This window comes from Salvelinus alpinus, chromosome 5, assembly GCF_045679555.1.
Source record: "Salvelinus alpinus chromosome 5, SLU_Salpinus.1, whole genome shotgun sequence".
Lineage (NCBI taxonomy): Eukaryota > Metazoa > Chordata > Actinopteri > Salmoniformes > Salmonidae > Salvelinus > Salvelinus alpinus.
In genome coordinates, this window is record NC_092090.1 from 94039689 (window position 1) to 94058705 (window position 19017).

General features: G+C 43.6%; 1 protein-coding gene across 1 annotated transcript in view; it reads right to left on the minus strand.

Annotated features, from left to right (window-relative positions):
* bmpr1ba (bone morphogenetic protein receptor, type IBa) overlaps nucleotides 1-19017 on the minus strand; it is a 150708-nt gene that overhangs the window by 49843 nt on the left and 81848 nt on the right. Inside the window, exon 2 of the mRNA XM_071404227.1 lies at nucleotides 8343-8651. Coding sequence (XP_071260328.1) covers nucleotides 8343-8421 — 79 coding nt within the window. The 5' untranslated portion in view covers nucleotides 8422-8651. The remainder of the gene's footprint in view (nucleotides 1-8342; nucleotides 8652-19017) is intronic.

Below are 19017 nucleotides of genomic sequence, written 5' to 3' on the forward strand. Positions count from 1 at the left end.
TATGTGGGAATTGTGCTGTTATGTGTTTATTTAATATCTTAACATCTTGTCGCCTTGCAACAACTGACGGTCCCTTGGGGAAAACAGTCATTCTATTGTATCCCTGAATAGGCTGCTCTTGTGTTTCACGTCATTTCATTTCAAAGCCCTCTCACCTGACAATAGTTCGGTACATAAGTAGCTACAATAACAGCAACATGAATCCCTGCTGTATTTCCACCATACTAGGAATGAATCAACCCTGGGCTAGCTACTACAGTCCTCCCTCTGAAGCTACACATCATGTTGATGAGATTCGAATAATGGGATGTTTCAGTAGATCGAGCCAATGAGCAATCAGTAGCCTGCTGCATCGAGCCAATGAGCAATCAATAGCCTGCTGCTTAGAGCCAATGAGCAATCAGTAGCCTGCTGCAATGATTTAGTGGGACAGAATCTGCATTCCAAACTGATGATAGTAAAGTTGTGTACTACACACACTGAACTGATGAAACTAATGGCTACTGTTCTAACAGATGCCTACTGTTCTTCCTGCCACCATTGACACTTTCCCTCCATAATAAAGTTGGAGAAGTGTGGAGAAAAAAGAAAGCCAGACAGAATAATGAAAAGGCCAAGAAGACAGGCAGAGGAAAGAGATAGTTAAAGTCATAAGAGGAAATGGGCGATGCTTACACGTCCATTCTACCCATCGATTTAGTCTATCTAAAGTCAAAGGCACATTTCAAGTGGTCTTGGTAGAACTCCCATTTTAAAATCGGTGAACATATGTCTGGTTCTTGACAGGGTGCACTACAGTACAAACATTTGGACACAAGGCCTTGAGTGTAGAAATGAAAACATTTAACCAGTTCAATGTTTGTATCCTTAACAAAAGCTTAACCCTTCCCTTATGTTCACGGTCAATTTGACCCGGAACAGAGTTTGAAATCACTAAAATACTATTCTACGTAATTTCTTCACCATAACCCTTCATTTACATGCCTAACTATGAGTCTAAACCTTACCCTAACCTTCACCCTTATTTAAAACCTTACCCTAACCCTTATTTACAACCTTACCCCAACCTTAACCCTTATTTACAACCTTACCCTAACCTTCACCCTTATTTAAAACCTTACCGTAACCGTAACAAGCAGTTGCTTATCAATCGTTTGTTCGTAATATGACCATCTGTAGAACTACAGTGCATTCGGAAAGTCCCCTTCACTTTTCCCACATTTTGTTATGCTCCAGCCTTATTCTAAAATGGATTAAATACATATTTCCCTCATCTACACACAATACCCCATATTGACAAAGCGAACAGGTTTTTATACATTTTTGCAAATTTATAAAAAAAACAGAAATACCTTATTTACATAAATATTCAGACCCGTTGCTATGAGACTTGAAATTGAGCTCAGGTGCATCCTGTTTCCATTGACCACCCTTGAGATGTTTCTACAACTTGATTGGAGTCTACCTGTGGTAAATGAAATTGATTGGACATGATTTGGAAAGGCACACACCTGTCTCTATAAAAGGTCCCACAGTTGACAGTGCATGTCAGAGCAAAAACCAAGACATGAGGTCGAAGGAAATGTCCGTAGAGCTCAAAGACAGGATTGTGTCAAGGCACAGATCTGGGGAAGGGTAACAAAAAATGTCTGCAGCATTGAAGGTTCCCAAGAACAGTGGCCTCCAACATTCTTAAATGGAAGAAGATTGGAACCACCAAGACTACCTAGAGCTGGCCGCCCGGCTACACTGAGCAATCAGGGGTGAAGGGCCTTGGTCAGGGAGCTCCAGAGTTCCTCTGTGGAGATGGGGGAAACTTCCAGAAGGACAACCATCTCTGCAACACTCCACCAATCAGGCCTTTATGGTAGAGTGGCCAGACGGAAGCCACTTCTCAGTAAAAGCCACATGAAAGCCCACTTGGAGTTTGCCAAGAGGCACCTAAAGGACTCTCAGATCATGAGAAACAACATTCTCTGGTCTGATGAAACTTTGTCCTGAATGCCAAGCGTCAAGTCTGGAGGAAACATGGTACCACTCTTATGGTTAAGCATGATGGCGGCAGCATAATGCTTTCACAGTGTTTTTCAGCGGCAGGAACTGGGAGACTAGTCAGGATCGAGGGAAAGGTGAACGGAGCAAAGTACAGAGAGATCCTTGATGAAAACCTGCTCTAGAGCGCTCAGGACCTTAGACTGGAGAGAAGGTTTATCTCCCAACAAGACAATGACCCTAAGCACACAGCCAAGACAACGCAGGAGTAGCTTCGGGACAATTCTTTGAATGTCGTTGAGTGGCCCAGCCAGAGCCCGGAATTGATCTCTGGAAGGTCTCTGGAAGTTGCTGAAAATAACTGTGCAGCGACGCTCCCCATCCAGCCTGACAGAGCTTGAGAGGACCGCAGTGAAGAATGGGAGAAACTCTGCATGTACAGGTGTACCATGCTTGTAGCCTCATACCCAAGAAGACTCAAGGCTTTCACTGTCAAAGGTGCATCAACACAATACTGAGGAAAAGGGTCTAAATACTTATGTGCAGTTGAAGTCGGAAGTTTACATACACTTAGATTGGAGTCATTAAAACTCGTTTTTCAACCACTCTACACATTTCTTGTTAACAAACTAGTTTTAGCAAGTCAGTCAGGACATCTGCTTTGTAACATGACACAAGTAATTTTTCCAGCAATTGTTTAGAGACAGATTAATTCACTGTATCACAATTCCAGTGGGTCAGAAGTTTACATACACTAAGTTCACTGTGCCTTTAAACAGCTTGGAAAATTCCAGAACATTATGTCATGGCTTTAGAAGCTTCTGATAGGATTATTGAGTCAATTGGAGGTGTATCTGTGGATATATTTCAAGGCCTACCTTCAAACTCAGTACTTCTTTGCTTGACATCATGGGAAAATCAAAAGAAATCAGCCAAGACCTCAGAAAAAAATTGTAGACCTCCACAAGTCTGGTTCATCCTTGGGAGCAATTTCCAAATGCCTGAAGGTACCACGTTCATCTGTTCAACAATAGCACGCAAGTATAAACACCATGGGATCACGCAGCCATCACATCGCTCAGGAAGGAGACGTAGAGATGAACGTACTTTGGTGCAAAAAAAAGTGCAAATCAGTCCCAGAACAACAGCAAAGGACCTTGAGAAGATGCTGAAGGAAACAGGTACTAAAATATCTATATCCACAGTAAAACGAGTCCTATATCGACATAACCTGAAAGGCCGCTCAGCAAGGAAGAAGACACTGCTCCAAAACCGCCATAAAAAAGCCAGACTACGGTTTGCAACTGCACATGGGGACAAAGATTGTACTTTTGGAGAAATGCCATCTGGTCTGATGAAACAAAAATAGAACTGTTTGGCCATAATGACCATCGTTATGTTAGGAGGAAAAAGGGGGATGCTTGCAAGCTGAAGAATACCATCCCAACCGTGAAGCACGGGGTGGCAGCATCATGTTGTGGGGGTGCTTTGCTGCAGGAGGGGCTGGTGCACTTCACAAAATAGATGGCTGATGAGGAAGGAAAATTATGTGGACATATTGAAGCAACATCTCAAGACATCAGTCAGGAAGTTAAAGCTTGGTCGCAAATGGGTCTTCCAAATGGACAATGATCCCAAGCATACTTCCAAAGTTGTGGCAAAATGGCTTAAGGGCAACAAAATCAATATATTGGAGTGGCCATCACAAAGCTCTGACCTCAATCCCATAGAAAATGTGTGGGCAAAACTGAAAAAGCATGTGCGAGCAAGGAGGCCTACAAACCTGACTCAGTTACACCAGCTCTGTCAGGAGGAATGGGCCAAAATTCACATAACTTATTGTGGGAAGCTTGTGGAAGGCTACCCGAAACGTTTGACCCAAGTTAAACAATTTAAAGGCAATGCTACCAAATAGAAATTGAGTGTATGTAAACTTCTGACCCACTGGGAATGTGATGAAAGAAATAAAATAAATTCTCTCTACTATTATTCTGACATTTCACATTATTAACATATGGTGATGATCCTGACTGACCTAAAACAGGGAATTTTTACTAGGATTAAATGTCAGGAATTGTGAAATACCGAGTTTAAATGTACTTGGCTAAGGTGTATGTAAACTTCCGACTTCAACTGTAAATGTTTTTTTCAATTTTTTCCACATTTGCAGAAATTTCTAAAAACCTGTTTTTGCTTTGCCATTATGGGGTAGTTTGTGTAGATTGATGAGGGTGAATTAATTTTAATTTAGAAAAAGGCTGTAACGTAACAAAATGTGGAAAATTCAAAGGGTCTGAATACTTTCCGAATGTACCGTATAGATGGAAAATCTGGACTATCAAAATAAAGTGGGACCGTATATTTTCCCTGTGATGTTCAGAGACCGAGGTACATTGATCTGAAGTTTGGCAACAAAAAAAGGAAAAGAAATTCACAAATATCATAAAATGTCAATTTGATTCACTTACGACTTCGGTAAAGTTATCAAACATTTCTCTCGAAATGTTGAACAGTTGGGTCGATTAACTCATGGGATGAAATGACGACATTCTCAGCTACTAGAAAATACATTTTGGGAGGTTAAAATCATATATCTATATTAATTTACTTCCAAGTCAACAGGTCAAATTGACCAGGAACATAAAGGGTGTAGGCCCAATCAAACAGTAGCAAAGGGTTAAAAGCTGACCAAGTAAATGGGGTTTCATGTCATTGATCTAAATAAATGTATGCTTCATTTATCTGCTGATGATAGTAAACACAGACTAAAGAAAACTGAAATGTGTTACAAATTATTACCAAGGAAGAAATAATTGAATATCAGCAAATACGACTTAACTCATCGAGTTAACTAAAATACTAAATGAAAACAAAGTAGGTTTTGTAGTATGGATAATTGCTGGTTTGCAGTACTAAACAGTGTAGTCGCCTACTTAATGCAAGTTATGGATTGTCATACATTTCAGCACATGACAGAAGTATAACATACAGAAAGCAGTGCATTATGGACATACATACATTACGCTGAACGGGTATGACTACTTAATCTTACTTAACATTACAGAGACCAACCTAAGCCTGTTCACATCATAAGCTCTACATAGAACCAGACACAACACAAGGTACCTTACATCTATGAACGCAGTGTCTCTTCTATAAGAAGCACCATTTAGAGAACTTGGTCAGCATTTTCAGGTTAATTCTGTTAGATTGAACTCCCTGATAGGACAAGGTCTGGTTTTTGTAGAACATATAATTTTTAGAGGATGTGCCCTCACTGCAACCTGTGTGTTTTGTGTGTGGGTGTGTGTTTTGTGTGTGGGTGTGTGTTTTGTGTGTGGGTGTGTGTTTTGTGTGTGTGGATGTGCGCAGATGCGTGCGTGCTTTGAGAGTCTGTGTGCATTCGTGTGTTTCATGAGTGTGTGTGTGTGTTTTGTAAGACTGCATGTGTGTATATGCATGTGTGTGTGTGTGTGTGTGTGTGTGTGTGTGTGTGTGTGTGTGTGTGTGTGTGTGTGTGTGTGTGTGTGTGTGTGTGTGTGTGTGTGTGTGTGTGTGTGTGTGTGTGTGTGTGTGTGTGTGTGAGCTCAATCATTGTGTGCCCTGGCAGAAGGAGGGTTGAGTGGTTTTTAAGCTGGGAGTCCAACTGTGTGTCAAACAAGTGGGAGACAGCTGCGGATCCCTGCCTGGTTGACCCACTACTCTGGGATTGATTCATTAGTACAGACCGTAGCAAAACATTTCATTAGTTATTGGACAAATTCAGGTAGGTCCCTCCTTGTTTCTGCCCATTTGGTTCCTAAATGAATACACCACCATCTATCTGCCTGCTAGGGACACACCACTAAACAAACCCTAACTCTAACTAACATGGACCAAGAGCAGGCTGCTCACTCACATTTCCCTTAAAGCTACTGTTACTGTAATCCACTACAATGATGTTACTGTAATCCACTACAATGACTACAATAAATACAAATAGAACGACAGACCCAAGCAAGAATATACAGTGGGGAGAACAAGTATTTGATACACTGCCGATTTTGCAGGTTTTCCTACTTACAAAGCATGTAGAGGTCTGTAATTTTTATCACAGGTACACTTCAACTGTGAGAGACGGAATCTAAAACAAAAATCCAGAAAATCACATTGTATGATTTTTAAGTAATTAATTTGCATTTTATTGCATGACATAAGTATTTGATCACCTACCAACCAGTAAGATTTCCGGCTCTCACAGACCTGTTAGTTTTTCTTTAAGACGCCCTCCTGTTCTCCACTCATTACCTGTATTAACTGCACCTGTTTGAACTCGATACCTATATAAAAGACACCTGTCCACACACTCAATCAAACAGACTCCAACCTCTCCACAATGGCCAAGACCAGAGAGCTGTGTAAGGACATCAGGGATAAAATTGTAGACCTGCACAAGGCTAGGATGGACTACAGGACAATAGGCAAGCAGCTTGGTGAGAAGGCAACAACTGTTGGCGCAATTATTAGAAAATGGAAGAAGTTCAAGATGACGGTCAATCACCCTTGGTCTGGGGCTCCATGCAAGATCTCACCTCGTGGGGCATCAATGATCATGAGGAAGGTGAGGGATCAGCCCAGAACTACACGGCAGGACCTGGTCAATGACCTGAAGAGAGCTGGGACCACAGTCTCAAAGAAAACCATTAGTAACACACTACGCCGTCATGGATTAAAATCCTGCAGCGCACGCAAGGTCCCTCTGCTCAAGCCAGCGCATGTCCAGGACCGTCTGAAGTTTGCCAATGACCATCTGGATGATCCAGAGGAGGAATGGGAGAAGGTCATGTGGTCTGATGAGACAAAAATATAGCTTTTTGGTCTAAACTCCACTCGCCGTGTTTGGAGGAAGAAGAAGGATGAGTACAACCCCAAGAACACCATCTCAACCGTGAAGCATGGAGGTGGAAACATCATTCTTTGGGGATGCTTTTCTGCAAAGGGGACAGGGCGACTGCACCGTATTGAGGGGAGGATGGATGGGGCCATTTATCGCGAGATCTTGGCCAACAACCTCCTTCCCTCAGTAAGAGCATTGAAGATGGGTCGTGGCTGGGTCTTCCAGCATGACAACGACCCGAAACACACAGCCAGGGCAACTAAGGAGTGGCTCCGTAAGAAGCATCTCAAGGTCCTGGAGTGGCCTAGCCAGTCTCCAGACCTGAACCCAATATAAAATCTTTGGAGTTAGCTGAAAGTCCGTATTGCCCAGCGACAGCCCCCAAACCTGAAGGATCTGGAGAAGGTCTGTATGGAGGAGTGGGCCAAAATCCCTGCTGCAGTGTGTGCAAACCTGGTCAAGAACTACAGGAAATGTATGATCTCTGTAATTGCAAACAAAGGTTTCTGTACCAAATATTAAGTTCTGCTTTTCTGATGTATCAAATACTTATTTCATGCAATAAAATGCAAATTAATTACTTAAAAATCATACAATGTGATTTTCTGGATATTTGTTTTAGATTCTGTCTCTCACAGTTGAAGTGTACCTATGATAAAAATTACAGACCTCTACATGCTTTGTAAGTAGGAAAACCTGCAAAATCGGCAGTGTATCAAATACTTGTTCTCCCCACTGTACATCTAATTGGTAAACGGCTTGCAGCCAACAACCCTTGCTTTTAAGATTAACCTTTGTCATAGCGACCGATAGAATTTCCTAATTTTTCTCTAAATTCATCTGTTTCTGTAATCCACAAAAATGATCATTCCAAGCCACCAAAACAAATAGCCAACTTCCATTAAAAATAGAGGATATATTCTTGAATCTAGATGTTCTAACAATATAATATTGCCATGTTTTAATCATTATTTGTGTGAATATAAATTAAACAAGACTTAATTTGGTTAATCAAAATTATAACTTTGAACCAAAAAGTATTCGGCTGCGTCATTGACGATTTTTAAAATCCAAGTCCATTGAAATCTAGAGAAAAGGCTAACTTTGATACTATCAAAACGAGAAGGGAACTGAATACCATGTTGTCGTAGTTTAAAGCATGCAAGGCAAATTAAGCTGTATATTCCCTATAGACTTTAAAGCATTCCACACTTGGACTACTGTACCGTACATGCGATCCTTAATATGTAACATATCACCCAACATATTTCAATCCAATATATAGTGTGACCAGTCTGAAAGTGTCAGGTCCCTTACCACGGATCGTTCCCCAGGCTGTTTCCCCCTGGGGACTACCCCTAACCCTGGGACTGAGGAGAGCTGTGTAGGAGAGAGAGTGAGTGTGAAAGAGACAAACATACAGAGCGAGATAAAGTGTACGGAGCGGTGTGTTAGTCCACTCAGTAGTACTCACCGTAGGTCTGGTAGCGCAGAGACAAAAGTCCAAGCAAGATGAGATGGCTCCAGTGTGCTCCTTCCCACAGCACCAGCATGGTGTCTCGACTGCTAGCCGGGCTACAGATGAGGGGAGAACTCCCTCAGGCTCCGGCCTCCACACAATGTCTCAATTCCCTGGTTCTCGCTCTCCCCCCTGTGTGTGTGTGTGCTCAGACTGGGGAATGCGCGCCTGTGTCTCCTCTCTGTCCACGGTATGAGAAACTCCACTCTGCACAACACACACAGCAGCCTCAATTACTGGTCCTGCTCCACACTGACTGGCCAGCTGTGTGAGAGAGAGAGAGCGCACGAGAGAGAGAGTGTGCGATAGAGAGAGAGAGAGAGAGAGAGAGAGAGAGAGAGAGGAGTTACATTTCTCCCTCTCACAGTGCAGTATGTGTGTAGTAGTAGTGGGGCTGGCTAGGCCAGGGCCAGCCCCCTCTCCCCTCCCCGGACTCCTTGTGGATAAGACAACAAAGCGGCAGCTGATCGCTCCTGGCCTGGCTGGAACCCCCACCACTAACCCTGCTCCTCTGCCTGCTCCTCTCACACCTCTCTGAGCTTCTGTTGCCCATGGAGAAGGTCAGGGGTTGGGGAGAGGAACAAGGGAGAGGAGGGGTAAGCTAGTAAGGGCAAGAGAGGGGTGAGGACATTCTCGTCTTCTCAAAACAAGCAGAGGACATGCCAGTGAGAATCTCTGGCACCCACAGTTAAGTAGTGAAGCAAATGAACAGGAGGAGATCGCAGTGGGGAAAACAAATGGGATCCTCTGTCTCTGTGGTTGATAACAGTTTGGCTCGACATTGATAAATAGACTAGGCATTATTTTCCCCCTCCAAATTATGCTGTGTTTCATCAATATAAGAATATAATTGATCAAAACATAATACTACTTCAGTCTACAAACTAAATTATTGAATTCAAGACAATTGACACACAAATATTGTACATAACAGTAAGCATAAACTATTGATTCAATCAACGTCCTACATTAATACATTACATTTTAGAGAGATTGACTACAAGGGAAGGCATCTGTATCTGTTACTACCAGTGCTACTACCAGTGTTACTACCAGTGTTACTACCAGTGTTACTACTACAGTGCTACAACTACAGTGTTACTACCAGTGTTACTACCAGTGATACTACCAGTGTTACTACCAGTGTTACTACAGTAGTACTACCAGTGTTACTACCAGTGTTACTACCAGTGTTACTACCAGTGTTACTACCAGTGTTACTACCAGTGTTACTACCAGTGCTACTACCAGTGTTACTACCAGTGTTACTACCAGTGTTACTACCAGTGTTACTACAGTAGTACTACCAGTGCTACTACAGTGTTACTACCAGTGTTACTACCAGTGTTACTACCAGTGTTACTACCAGTGCTACTACCAGTGCTACTACCAGTGTTACTACCAGTGCTACTACAGTGCTACTACCAGTGTTACTACCAGTGCTACTACCAGTGTTACTACCAGTGCTACTACAGTGTTACTACCAGTGGTACTACCAGTGTTACTACCAGTGCTACTACAGTGTTACTGCAGTGTTACTACCAGTGCTACTGCAGTGTTACTACCAGTGCTTACTACAGTGTTACTACAGTGCTACTACCAGTGTTATTACCAGTGTTACTACCAGTGCTACTACAGTGTTACTACAGTGCTACTACCAGTGTTATTACCAGTGTTATTACCAGTGTTACTACCAGTGCTACTACAGTGTTACTACAAGTGTTACTACCAGTGCTACTGCAGTGTTACTACCAGTGCTACTACAGTGTTACTACAGTGCTACTACCAGTGTTATTACCAGTGTTACTACCAGTGTTACTACCAGTGCTACTACAGTGTTACTACAAGTGTTACTACCAGTGCTACTGCCAGTGCTACTGCCAGTGTTACTACCAGTGTTACTTCCAGTGTTACTACCAGTGCTACTACCAGTGTTACTACCAGTGCTACTACAGTGTTACTACCAGTGTTACTACCAGTGCTACTACCAGTGTTACTACCAGTGCTACTACAGTGTTACTACCAGTGTTACTACCAGTGCTACTACCAGTGTTACTACAAGTGTTACTACCAGTGTTACTACCAGTGTTACTACCAGTGTTACTACCAGTGCTACTACAGTGTTACTACAGTGTTACTACCAGTGTTACTACCAGTGCTACTGCCAGTGCTACTACCAGTGTTACTACCAGTGTTACTACCAGTGTTACTACAGTGTTACTACCAGTGTTACTGCAGTGTTACTACCAGTGTTACTACCAGTGATACTACCAGTGTTACTACCAGTGTTACTACCAGTGTTACTGCAGTGTTACTACCAATGTTACTACCAGTGATACTACCAGTGTTACTACCAGTGTTACTACCAGTGTTACTACCAGTGCTACTACCAGTGTTACTACAGTAGTACTACCAGTGCTACTACTAGTGTTACTACCAGTGCTACTACCAGTGTTACTACCAGTGCTACTACAGTGTTACTACCAGTGCTACTACCAGTGTTACTACCAGTGCTACTACAGTGTTACTACCAGTGCTACTGCAGTGTTACTACCAGTGCTTACTACAGTGTTACTACAGTGCTACTACCAGTGTTATTACCAGTGTTACTACCAGTGTTACTACCAGTGCTACTACAGTGTTACTACAAGTGTTACTACCAGTGCTACTGCAGTGCTACTACCAGTGTTACTACCAGTGCTACTACAGTGTTACTACAGTGCTACTACCAGTGTTATTACCAGTGTTACTACCAGTGGTACTACCAGTGCTACTACAGTGTTACTACAAGTGTTACTACCAGTGCTACTGCCAGTGCTACTGCCAGTGTTACTACCAGTGTTACTTCCAGTGCTACTACCAGTGTTACTACCAGTGCTACTACAGTGTTACTAGCAGTGTTACTACCAGTGCTACTACAGTGTTACTACAAGTGTTACTACCAGTGCTACTGCCAGTGCTACTGCCAGTGTTACTACCAGTGTTACTACCAGTGTTACTACAGTGTTACTACCAGTGCTACTACCAGTGCTACTGCAGTGTTACTACCAGTGTTACTACCAGTGCTACTACCAGTGTTACTACCAGTGCTACTACAGTGTTACTACCAGTGTTACTACCAGTGCTACTGCCAGTGCTACTACCAGTGTTACTACCAGTGTTACTACCAGTGTTACTACCAGTGTTACTACCAGTGCTACTACCAGTGCTACTACCAGTGTTACTACCAGTGCTACTACCAGTGTTACTACCAGTGTTACTACAGTGTTACTACCAGTGATATTACCAGTGTTACTACCAGTGTTACTACAGTGTTACTACCAGTGTTACTACCAGTGCTACTACCAGTGTTACTACCAGTGTTACTACAGTGTTACTACCAGTGTTACTACAGTGTTACTACCAGTGTTACTACCAGTGTTACTACCAGTGTTACTACCAGTGTTACTACCAGTGTTACTACAGTGTTACTACCAGTGTTACTACCAGTGTTACTACCAGTGTTACTACAGTGTTACTACCAGTGTTACTACCAGTGCTACTACCAGTGTTACTACCAGTGTTACTACCAGTGTTACTACCAGTGTTACTACAGTGTTACTACCAGTGCTACTACCAGTGTTACTACCAGTGTTACTACCAGTGTTACTACCAGTGTTACTACCAGTGTTACTACCAGTGCTACTACCAGTGCTACTACCAGTGTTACTACAGTGTTACTACCAGTGCTACTACCAGTGTTACTACCAGTGCTACTACCAGTGTTACTACCAGTGTTACTACCAGTGTTACTACCAGTGCTACTACCAGTGTTACTACAGTGTTACTACCAGTGTTACTACCAGTGCTACTACAGTGTTACTACCAGTGTTACTACCAGTGTTACTACCAGTGCTACTACCAGTGCTACTACCAGTGTTACTACCAGTGCTACTACAGTGTTACTGCAGTGTTACTACCAGTGCTACTACAGTGTTACTACCAGTGTTACTACCAGTGTTACTACCAGTGCTACTACAGTGTTACTGCAGTGTTACTACCAGTGTTACTACAGTGTTACTACCAGTGTTACTACCAGTGCGACTACAACAGTGTTACTACCAGTGCTACTACCAGTGTTACTACCAGTGCGACTACAACAGTGTTACTACCAGTGCTACTACCAGTGTTACTAGCAGTGCGACTACAACAGTGTTACTACCAGTGCGACTACAACAGTGTTACTACCAGTGTTACTACCAGTGATATTACCAGTGCTACTACAGTGTTACTGCCAGTGTTACTACCATTGTTACTACCAGTGATATTACCAGTGATATTACCAGTGTTACTACCAGTGTTACTACCAGTGCTACTACCAGTGTTACTACCAGTGTTACTGCCAGTGTTACTACCATTGTTACTACAGTGCTACTACCAGTGCTACTACCAGTGTTACTACCAGTGTTACTACCAGTGTTACTACCAGTGTTACTACCAGTGTTACTACAGTAGTACTACCAGTGTTACTACCAGTGTTACTACCAGTGTTACTACCAGTGCTACTACCAGTGTTACTACCAGTGTTACTACCAGTGTTACTACCAGTGTTACTACCAGTGTTACTACCAGTGTTACTACCAGTGTTACTACAGTGTTACTACCAGTGTTACTACCAGTGTTACTACCAGTGTTACTACCAGTGTTACTACCAGTGTTACTATCAGTGTTACTACCAGTGTTACTACCAGTGTTACTACCAGTGCTACTACCAGTGTTACTACAGTGTTACTACCAGTGTTACTACCAGTGTTACTACCAGCAGCACAGGATTGCTCCCTGGTTGAAACAGCAGGTTACACATGAAGAAACATTCAGAGTAGCTAGAACTGAGATGACATCATCTCTGCCAAAAGCATTTCCATTTAATAAAAAGATGGAGTGAGACAGTAACAGGCCATTTCCTTTTCCCTGTAAGGCCATGACCACACAGTTACAAACGACCTCGCCCCCTCTGACACGCGCACGCACGCCCTGACTGTGTGCGTGTGCCAGCATACTAGCGCACCTGTGTTGTGTGTGTGCAGACGTGCAAATGTATGCACATGCATGCCTGTGGATCTGAGGGAGTATTATGTGAAGGCTGTGATGGCGTCAACTATTACTTTAGACCTCACCGTCTCCGACGAGAGCCAAGTGAGGGAAGGAAGCCAAGAGAGGCACAAAGCACATCCACAGGCACCCAAACTGCCCCTCAGTACAGAACAAAACAACAAAAGCAATTCACAAAAGAGGAGGACAACACAGACACCCAGATGTCTAGTGAACGCTCGTTTCTCCTCTATCCCTGTCTAGATTTGTTTTTCCGTTCATTACACGACCAGACTTCTGTTCTTTTCACTCGTTGGTCATTAGCAGCTAACAATGGGCACCCTCTTTCTAAATGACTATACAAATAAACAGTCCCGCCATCCCCTCTTCTCCGTACCCCTCTACCCTACTTTGGGTCCCCTAAACTCACTCCCCAACACACCCTGTTCTCTACACTCAACCGAAGTGTGACTTCCAGCATGTCCAGCCCCCGAAAAGATTCTACAAACTGAGATTTCCTCCTTTTCACCAGTTAGCGGAACAACATGTGTGTGTGTTAGTACGCGTGTAAACTTCAAGCTGTGTGTGTGTCGCTGTGTGTGTATGTTTGTGTGTTTGTGCGTGTGTAAACTTCAAGCTGTGTGTGTGTCGCTGTGTGTGTATGTTTGTGTGTTTGTGCGTGTGTAAACTTCAAGCTGTGTGTGTGTCGCTGTGTGTGTACGTTTGTGTGTTAGTGCTCGTGTAAACTTCAAGCTGGGTGTGTGGCTGTGTGTGTATGTTTGAGTGTTAGTACGCGTGTAAATTTCAAGCTGTGTGTGTGTCGCTGTGTGTGTACGTTTGTGTGTTTGTGCGTGTGTAAACTTCAAGCTGTGTGTGTGTCGCTGTGTGTGTACGTTTGTGTGTTAGTGCTCGTGTAAACTTCAAGCTGGGTGTGTGGCTGTGTGTGTATGTTTGAGTGTTAGTACGCGTGTAAATTTCAAGCTGTGTGTGTGTCGCTGTGTGTGTACGTTTGTGTGTTAGTGCTCGTGTAAACTTCAAGCTGGGTGTGTGGCTGTGTGTGTATGTTTGTGTGTTTGTGCGTGTGTAAACTTCAAGCTGTGTGTGTGGCTGTGTGTGTATGTGTGTGTGTTAGTGCTCGTGTAAACTTCAAGCTGTGTGTGTGGCTGTGTGTGTACGTTTGTGTGTTAGTGCTCGTGTAAACTTCAAGCTGGGTGTGTGGCTGTGTGTGTATGTTTGTGTGTTTGTGCGTGTGTAAACTTCAAGCTGTGTGTGTGGCTGTGTGTGTATGTGTGTGTGTTAGTGCTCGTGTAAACTTCAAGCTGTGTGTGTGGCTGTGTGTGTATGTTTGTGTGTTAGTGCGCATGTAAACTTCAAGCTGTGTGTGTGCGACTGTGACTGTGTGTGTGACTGTGTGTGTGGGTGCCTGCGGCTGTGTGTGTGACTGTGTGGGTGCCTGCGGCTGTGTGTGTGACTGTGTGGGTGCCTGTGGCTGTGTGTGTGACTGTGTGTGTGCCTACGGCTGTGTGGGTGCATGCGGCTGTGTGTGTGACTGTGTGTGCGCATGCGTGTGTGACTACAGCTGTGTGTGTGCCTGCGACTGTGTGTGTGCCGGAAGAGGTGCGCAACTGATTTGTGGTCTCACTTTGGCAGTGTGGCTGCCAGGGGTGATCTGTGGTCTCACTTTGGCAGTGTGGCTGCCAGGGGTGATCTGTGGTCTCACTTTGGCAGTGTGGCTGCCAGGGGTGATCTGTGGTCTCACTTTGGCAGTGTGGCTGTTAGCGGTGATTTGCTCGAGGCGCAGGATTACATGCGAGGAGGAGGACCTCTTTTCCAAAACGCTGGGACACTATGTACACTCCCCGCCCTCACACACTGTCCCTCTGAAGTGCAGGGGCATCCATCAAGGGCCCAGCATGAGGGCAGACGGGCTGAAAGGGCCCAGCAGAGGGGTTGTGGGAGGAGAGGAGGAGGCGATGAGGAGTGGAAGGGCTGGAGGAGGGGGAGGGGGGGGACTTTTGTCTCTGCTAGCTTAATAAACTCCAACTCTACTCTCTAGACTCATCTGCTTTCCAATGGCTCCTGGACTGGCTGACTGGCTGGCTGGCGGCACTGATGGATTTTCCCCTCTTGAGAAAGCTGGCACTTTCTCCCATTAATATGCTAATGCTATTTAACCCACATTAAAAGGGTCCCGTGTTGAGTTCTGTGCTCCACCGCGGGCTGCTGGTGGAATTTAAAAGACTGTCATTGTGTGGCGTTACATAACTTCCTGTGCTGTTCTGTTTGAAATTCAAAGTTGTTAAAATTGGTTATGGATCAGCCAAAACATTTAATACTGACTTTGGGCTAAATCTTTCCCCTTATCACAACACAGATCTGATCTTTCCCCTTATCACAACAGTGATCTGATCTTTCCCCTTATCACAACAGTGATCTGATCTTTCCTCTTATCACAACAGTGATCTGATCTTTCCCCTTATCACAACAATGATCTGATCTTTCCCCTTATCACAACAGTGATCTGATCTTTCCCCTTATCACAACAGTGATCTGATCTTTCCCCTTATCACAACAGTGATCTGATCTTTCCCCTTATCACAACAGTGATCTGATCTTTCCCCTTATCACAACACAGATCTGATCTTTCCCCTTACGACAACATTGATATTTTCTCTTATATCAACACTGATCTAATCTTATTACTACACAGATCTGATCACAACCCTGATCTTTCCCCTTATCACAACACAGATCCGAGTGTGAAATTACGATATGAGACAGACTGTTAAGCATGACTGTAAGTCGCTTTGGATGAAAGCGTCTGAAAAATGGCATATATTATATTAAACCACAGTCCCCACAACACAGATCTGATCTTTCCCCTTCTCACAGAAGTGATCTTTCCCCTTATCACAACACATATCTGATCTTTCCCCTTATCACATCCACAGACCTGATCTTTCCCCTTTATCACAACACTGATCTGTGTCGTGATAAGGGGAAAGATCAGGTAAGATCAGGAGCGAAAGAGACCACAAGAAGCAAACGGGGAGCAGAAGGTATCCGAGAGAGAACACAAAAACTATACACAAGCTCCGTCTTTGCCCCTCCTTTTCTGATCTGTCCTCTCCATCTTAATTGCATTCCATCAGTTCAGAGCTGGCCGTGGCGGACATTGCAGGTTTGATATGAAGGAAATACTTTCTTGGGAGTTAATCCCTATGGGGCCCTGGTCAAAAGTGCACTTGGTCAAAAGTAGTGAACTATATAGGGAATAGGGTGATATTTCTGGATGCAACCTAAAGCAGACGCCCCAGAGGAGTAATAGGAGGAGGACTGCCTAATAACTCAAACATCTCCCTTTCTTTGAAAAAGGCAAAACAAACAAACGGCTGGATAGGGTTAGGGCGGGCATTCCACAGAGGAACCCATGCTGCAGACCACACACAGAAATCAGGGATACAAACTGGTGAGGACCCAAAAAGGTGACTTTTTTTTTTCACGGAAACAAACCAAAAAATCTATGTGAAATGCAAGAAGAAATGTGTCTATTTTCAGAGATAAACACAAGGCACAACAACAAAAGTGTTGTTTTTCCAGGTTTAGTCAAATCTGGTTTTACAATCTCAAAATCACACATAAAAAATATATATATGTTAAGTTTGCTAATTTATTAAATATAGAAAAACTGAAATATCACATTTACATAAAACTATTCAGACTCTTTACTCAGTACTTTGTTGAAGCACCTTTGGAAGCGATTACAGCATCGAGTCTTCTTGGGTATGACGCTACAAGCTTGGCACACTTGTATTTGGGGAGTTTCTTCGATTCTTCTCTGCAGATTCTCTCAAACTCTGTCAGGTTGGATGGGGAGCGTCTCTGCACAGCTATTTTCACGTCTCTCCAGAGATATTAAATTGAGTTCAAGTCCGGGCTCTGGCTGGGCCACTCAGCAACATTGAGATTTGTCCCAAAGCCACTCCTGCGTTGTCTTGGCTCTGTGCTTTAGGTCGTTGTTCTGATGGAAGGTGAATCTTCGCCCCAGTCTGAGGTCCTGAGTGCTCAAGAGCAGGTTTTCATCAAGGATTTCTCTTTACTTTGCTCCGTTCATCTTTCCCTCGATTCTGACTAGTCTCCCAGTCCCTGCCACTGAAAAACATCAACACATGCTGCCACCACCACCATGCTTCACCGTAGGGATGGTGCAAGGTTTCCTCCAGAAGTGTTCAATCCTGGTTTCATCAGCTCAGAAAATGTTGTTTCTCGTGGTGTGAATCATTTAGTTGCCTTTTGGCAAACTCCAAGCGGGCTGTCATGTGCCTTTTACTGAGGAGTGGCTTCCGTCTGGCCACTCTACCATAAAGGCCTGATTGGTGGAGTGCTGAACTCCGCCAGAGTAACCACCTCTCTGACCAAGGCCTTTTTCCCCGATTGCTCAGTTTTGTTGGATGGCCAGTTCTAGGAAGAGTCTTGATGGTTCCAAACTTCTTCCATTTAAGAATGAATGATGGAGGCCACTGTGTTCTTGGTTCTTGGTGACCTTCAATGCCGCAGAAATGTTTTTGCTCTGACATGCACTGTCAACTGTGGGACCTTATATAGACAGGTGTGGGCTTTTCCAAATCATGTCCAATCAATTGAATTTACCACAGGTGGCCTCAATTTTGTCTGAATACTTAACCCTTGTGTAGTCTTAACATTTTGTATAGTCCCCTTCCTTGTCCTAAGGGTCAAAAAATTACCCGCCTTCACTAAACCCCTAAAATAAAGCAACTTAATTGAATTTTAAACCCCAAATCTATTTTGATGAAGAAACAACCGGTCAGGTTTATTTTTATTGCTGAAGGTACTGCATAGTTGTAAACATTTTTAGCAAGAGATAGCACTTGCATAGCCTGAGAAAGTAGCAGAGATGTGCAGAAGTAGTTTTGAATGCATTTTATTGAAGGGAAACAATAACAGTCTTGAACTTTTTTGGCAACATAGTGATATATTCTTATATACTGTACAATACTGTACAACTTCTCCCATTTGTTGAACCATTTGCCCCACCCACAAGGTGTATAAATAAGAATGAATAAGAATAAAGATACAAAACAAAAACGTGAAGAATATAAATCAATCAACTCTAATTAGCACATGTAGAGGACAGTATGCAAGTGTGTAAGCAAGTGTTTGTACATGGACTTTGCAGATGTATTTCTCACATGTGCAGCACATAGTATTTGTTTTACAGTCCCTCATTGGGGGGAAGAATTGGGATCTCCTCCTCTTGCCTGCCCCAGTTGCAGCCTCAGGTGGATCAGGACAATATTCAGCCCCCGAACATTCAGCCCCCGAACAGCTTTCACAAGCGCTGCGTAGGCTGCTGTGCGGGGGAGGCGCTCCATTATTTGAATGTTTGGGGTTTCAAGTGCCTTTCCCAGCTGCTCCAGGAACACCCTCCTCTTGTTCCACTTATCAGGCATCCACGTAGGGTTGATCTTGTTCCATATCACAAAGGTATTGTATGAGGACACATCAATGACCAGGGGCCAGCGGGCAGTCATCCTCCTGT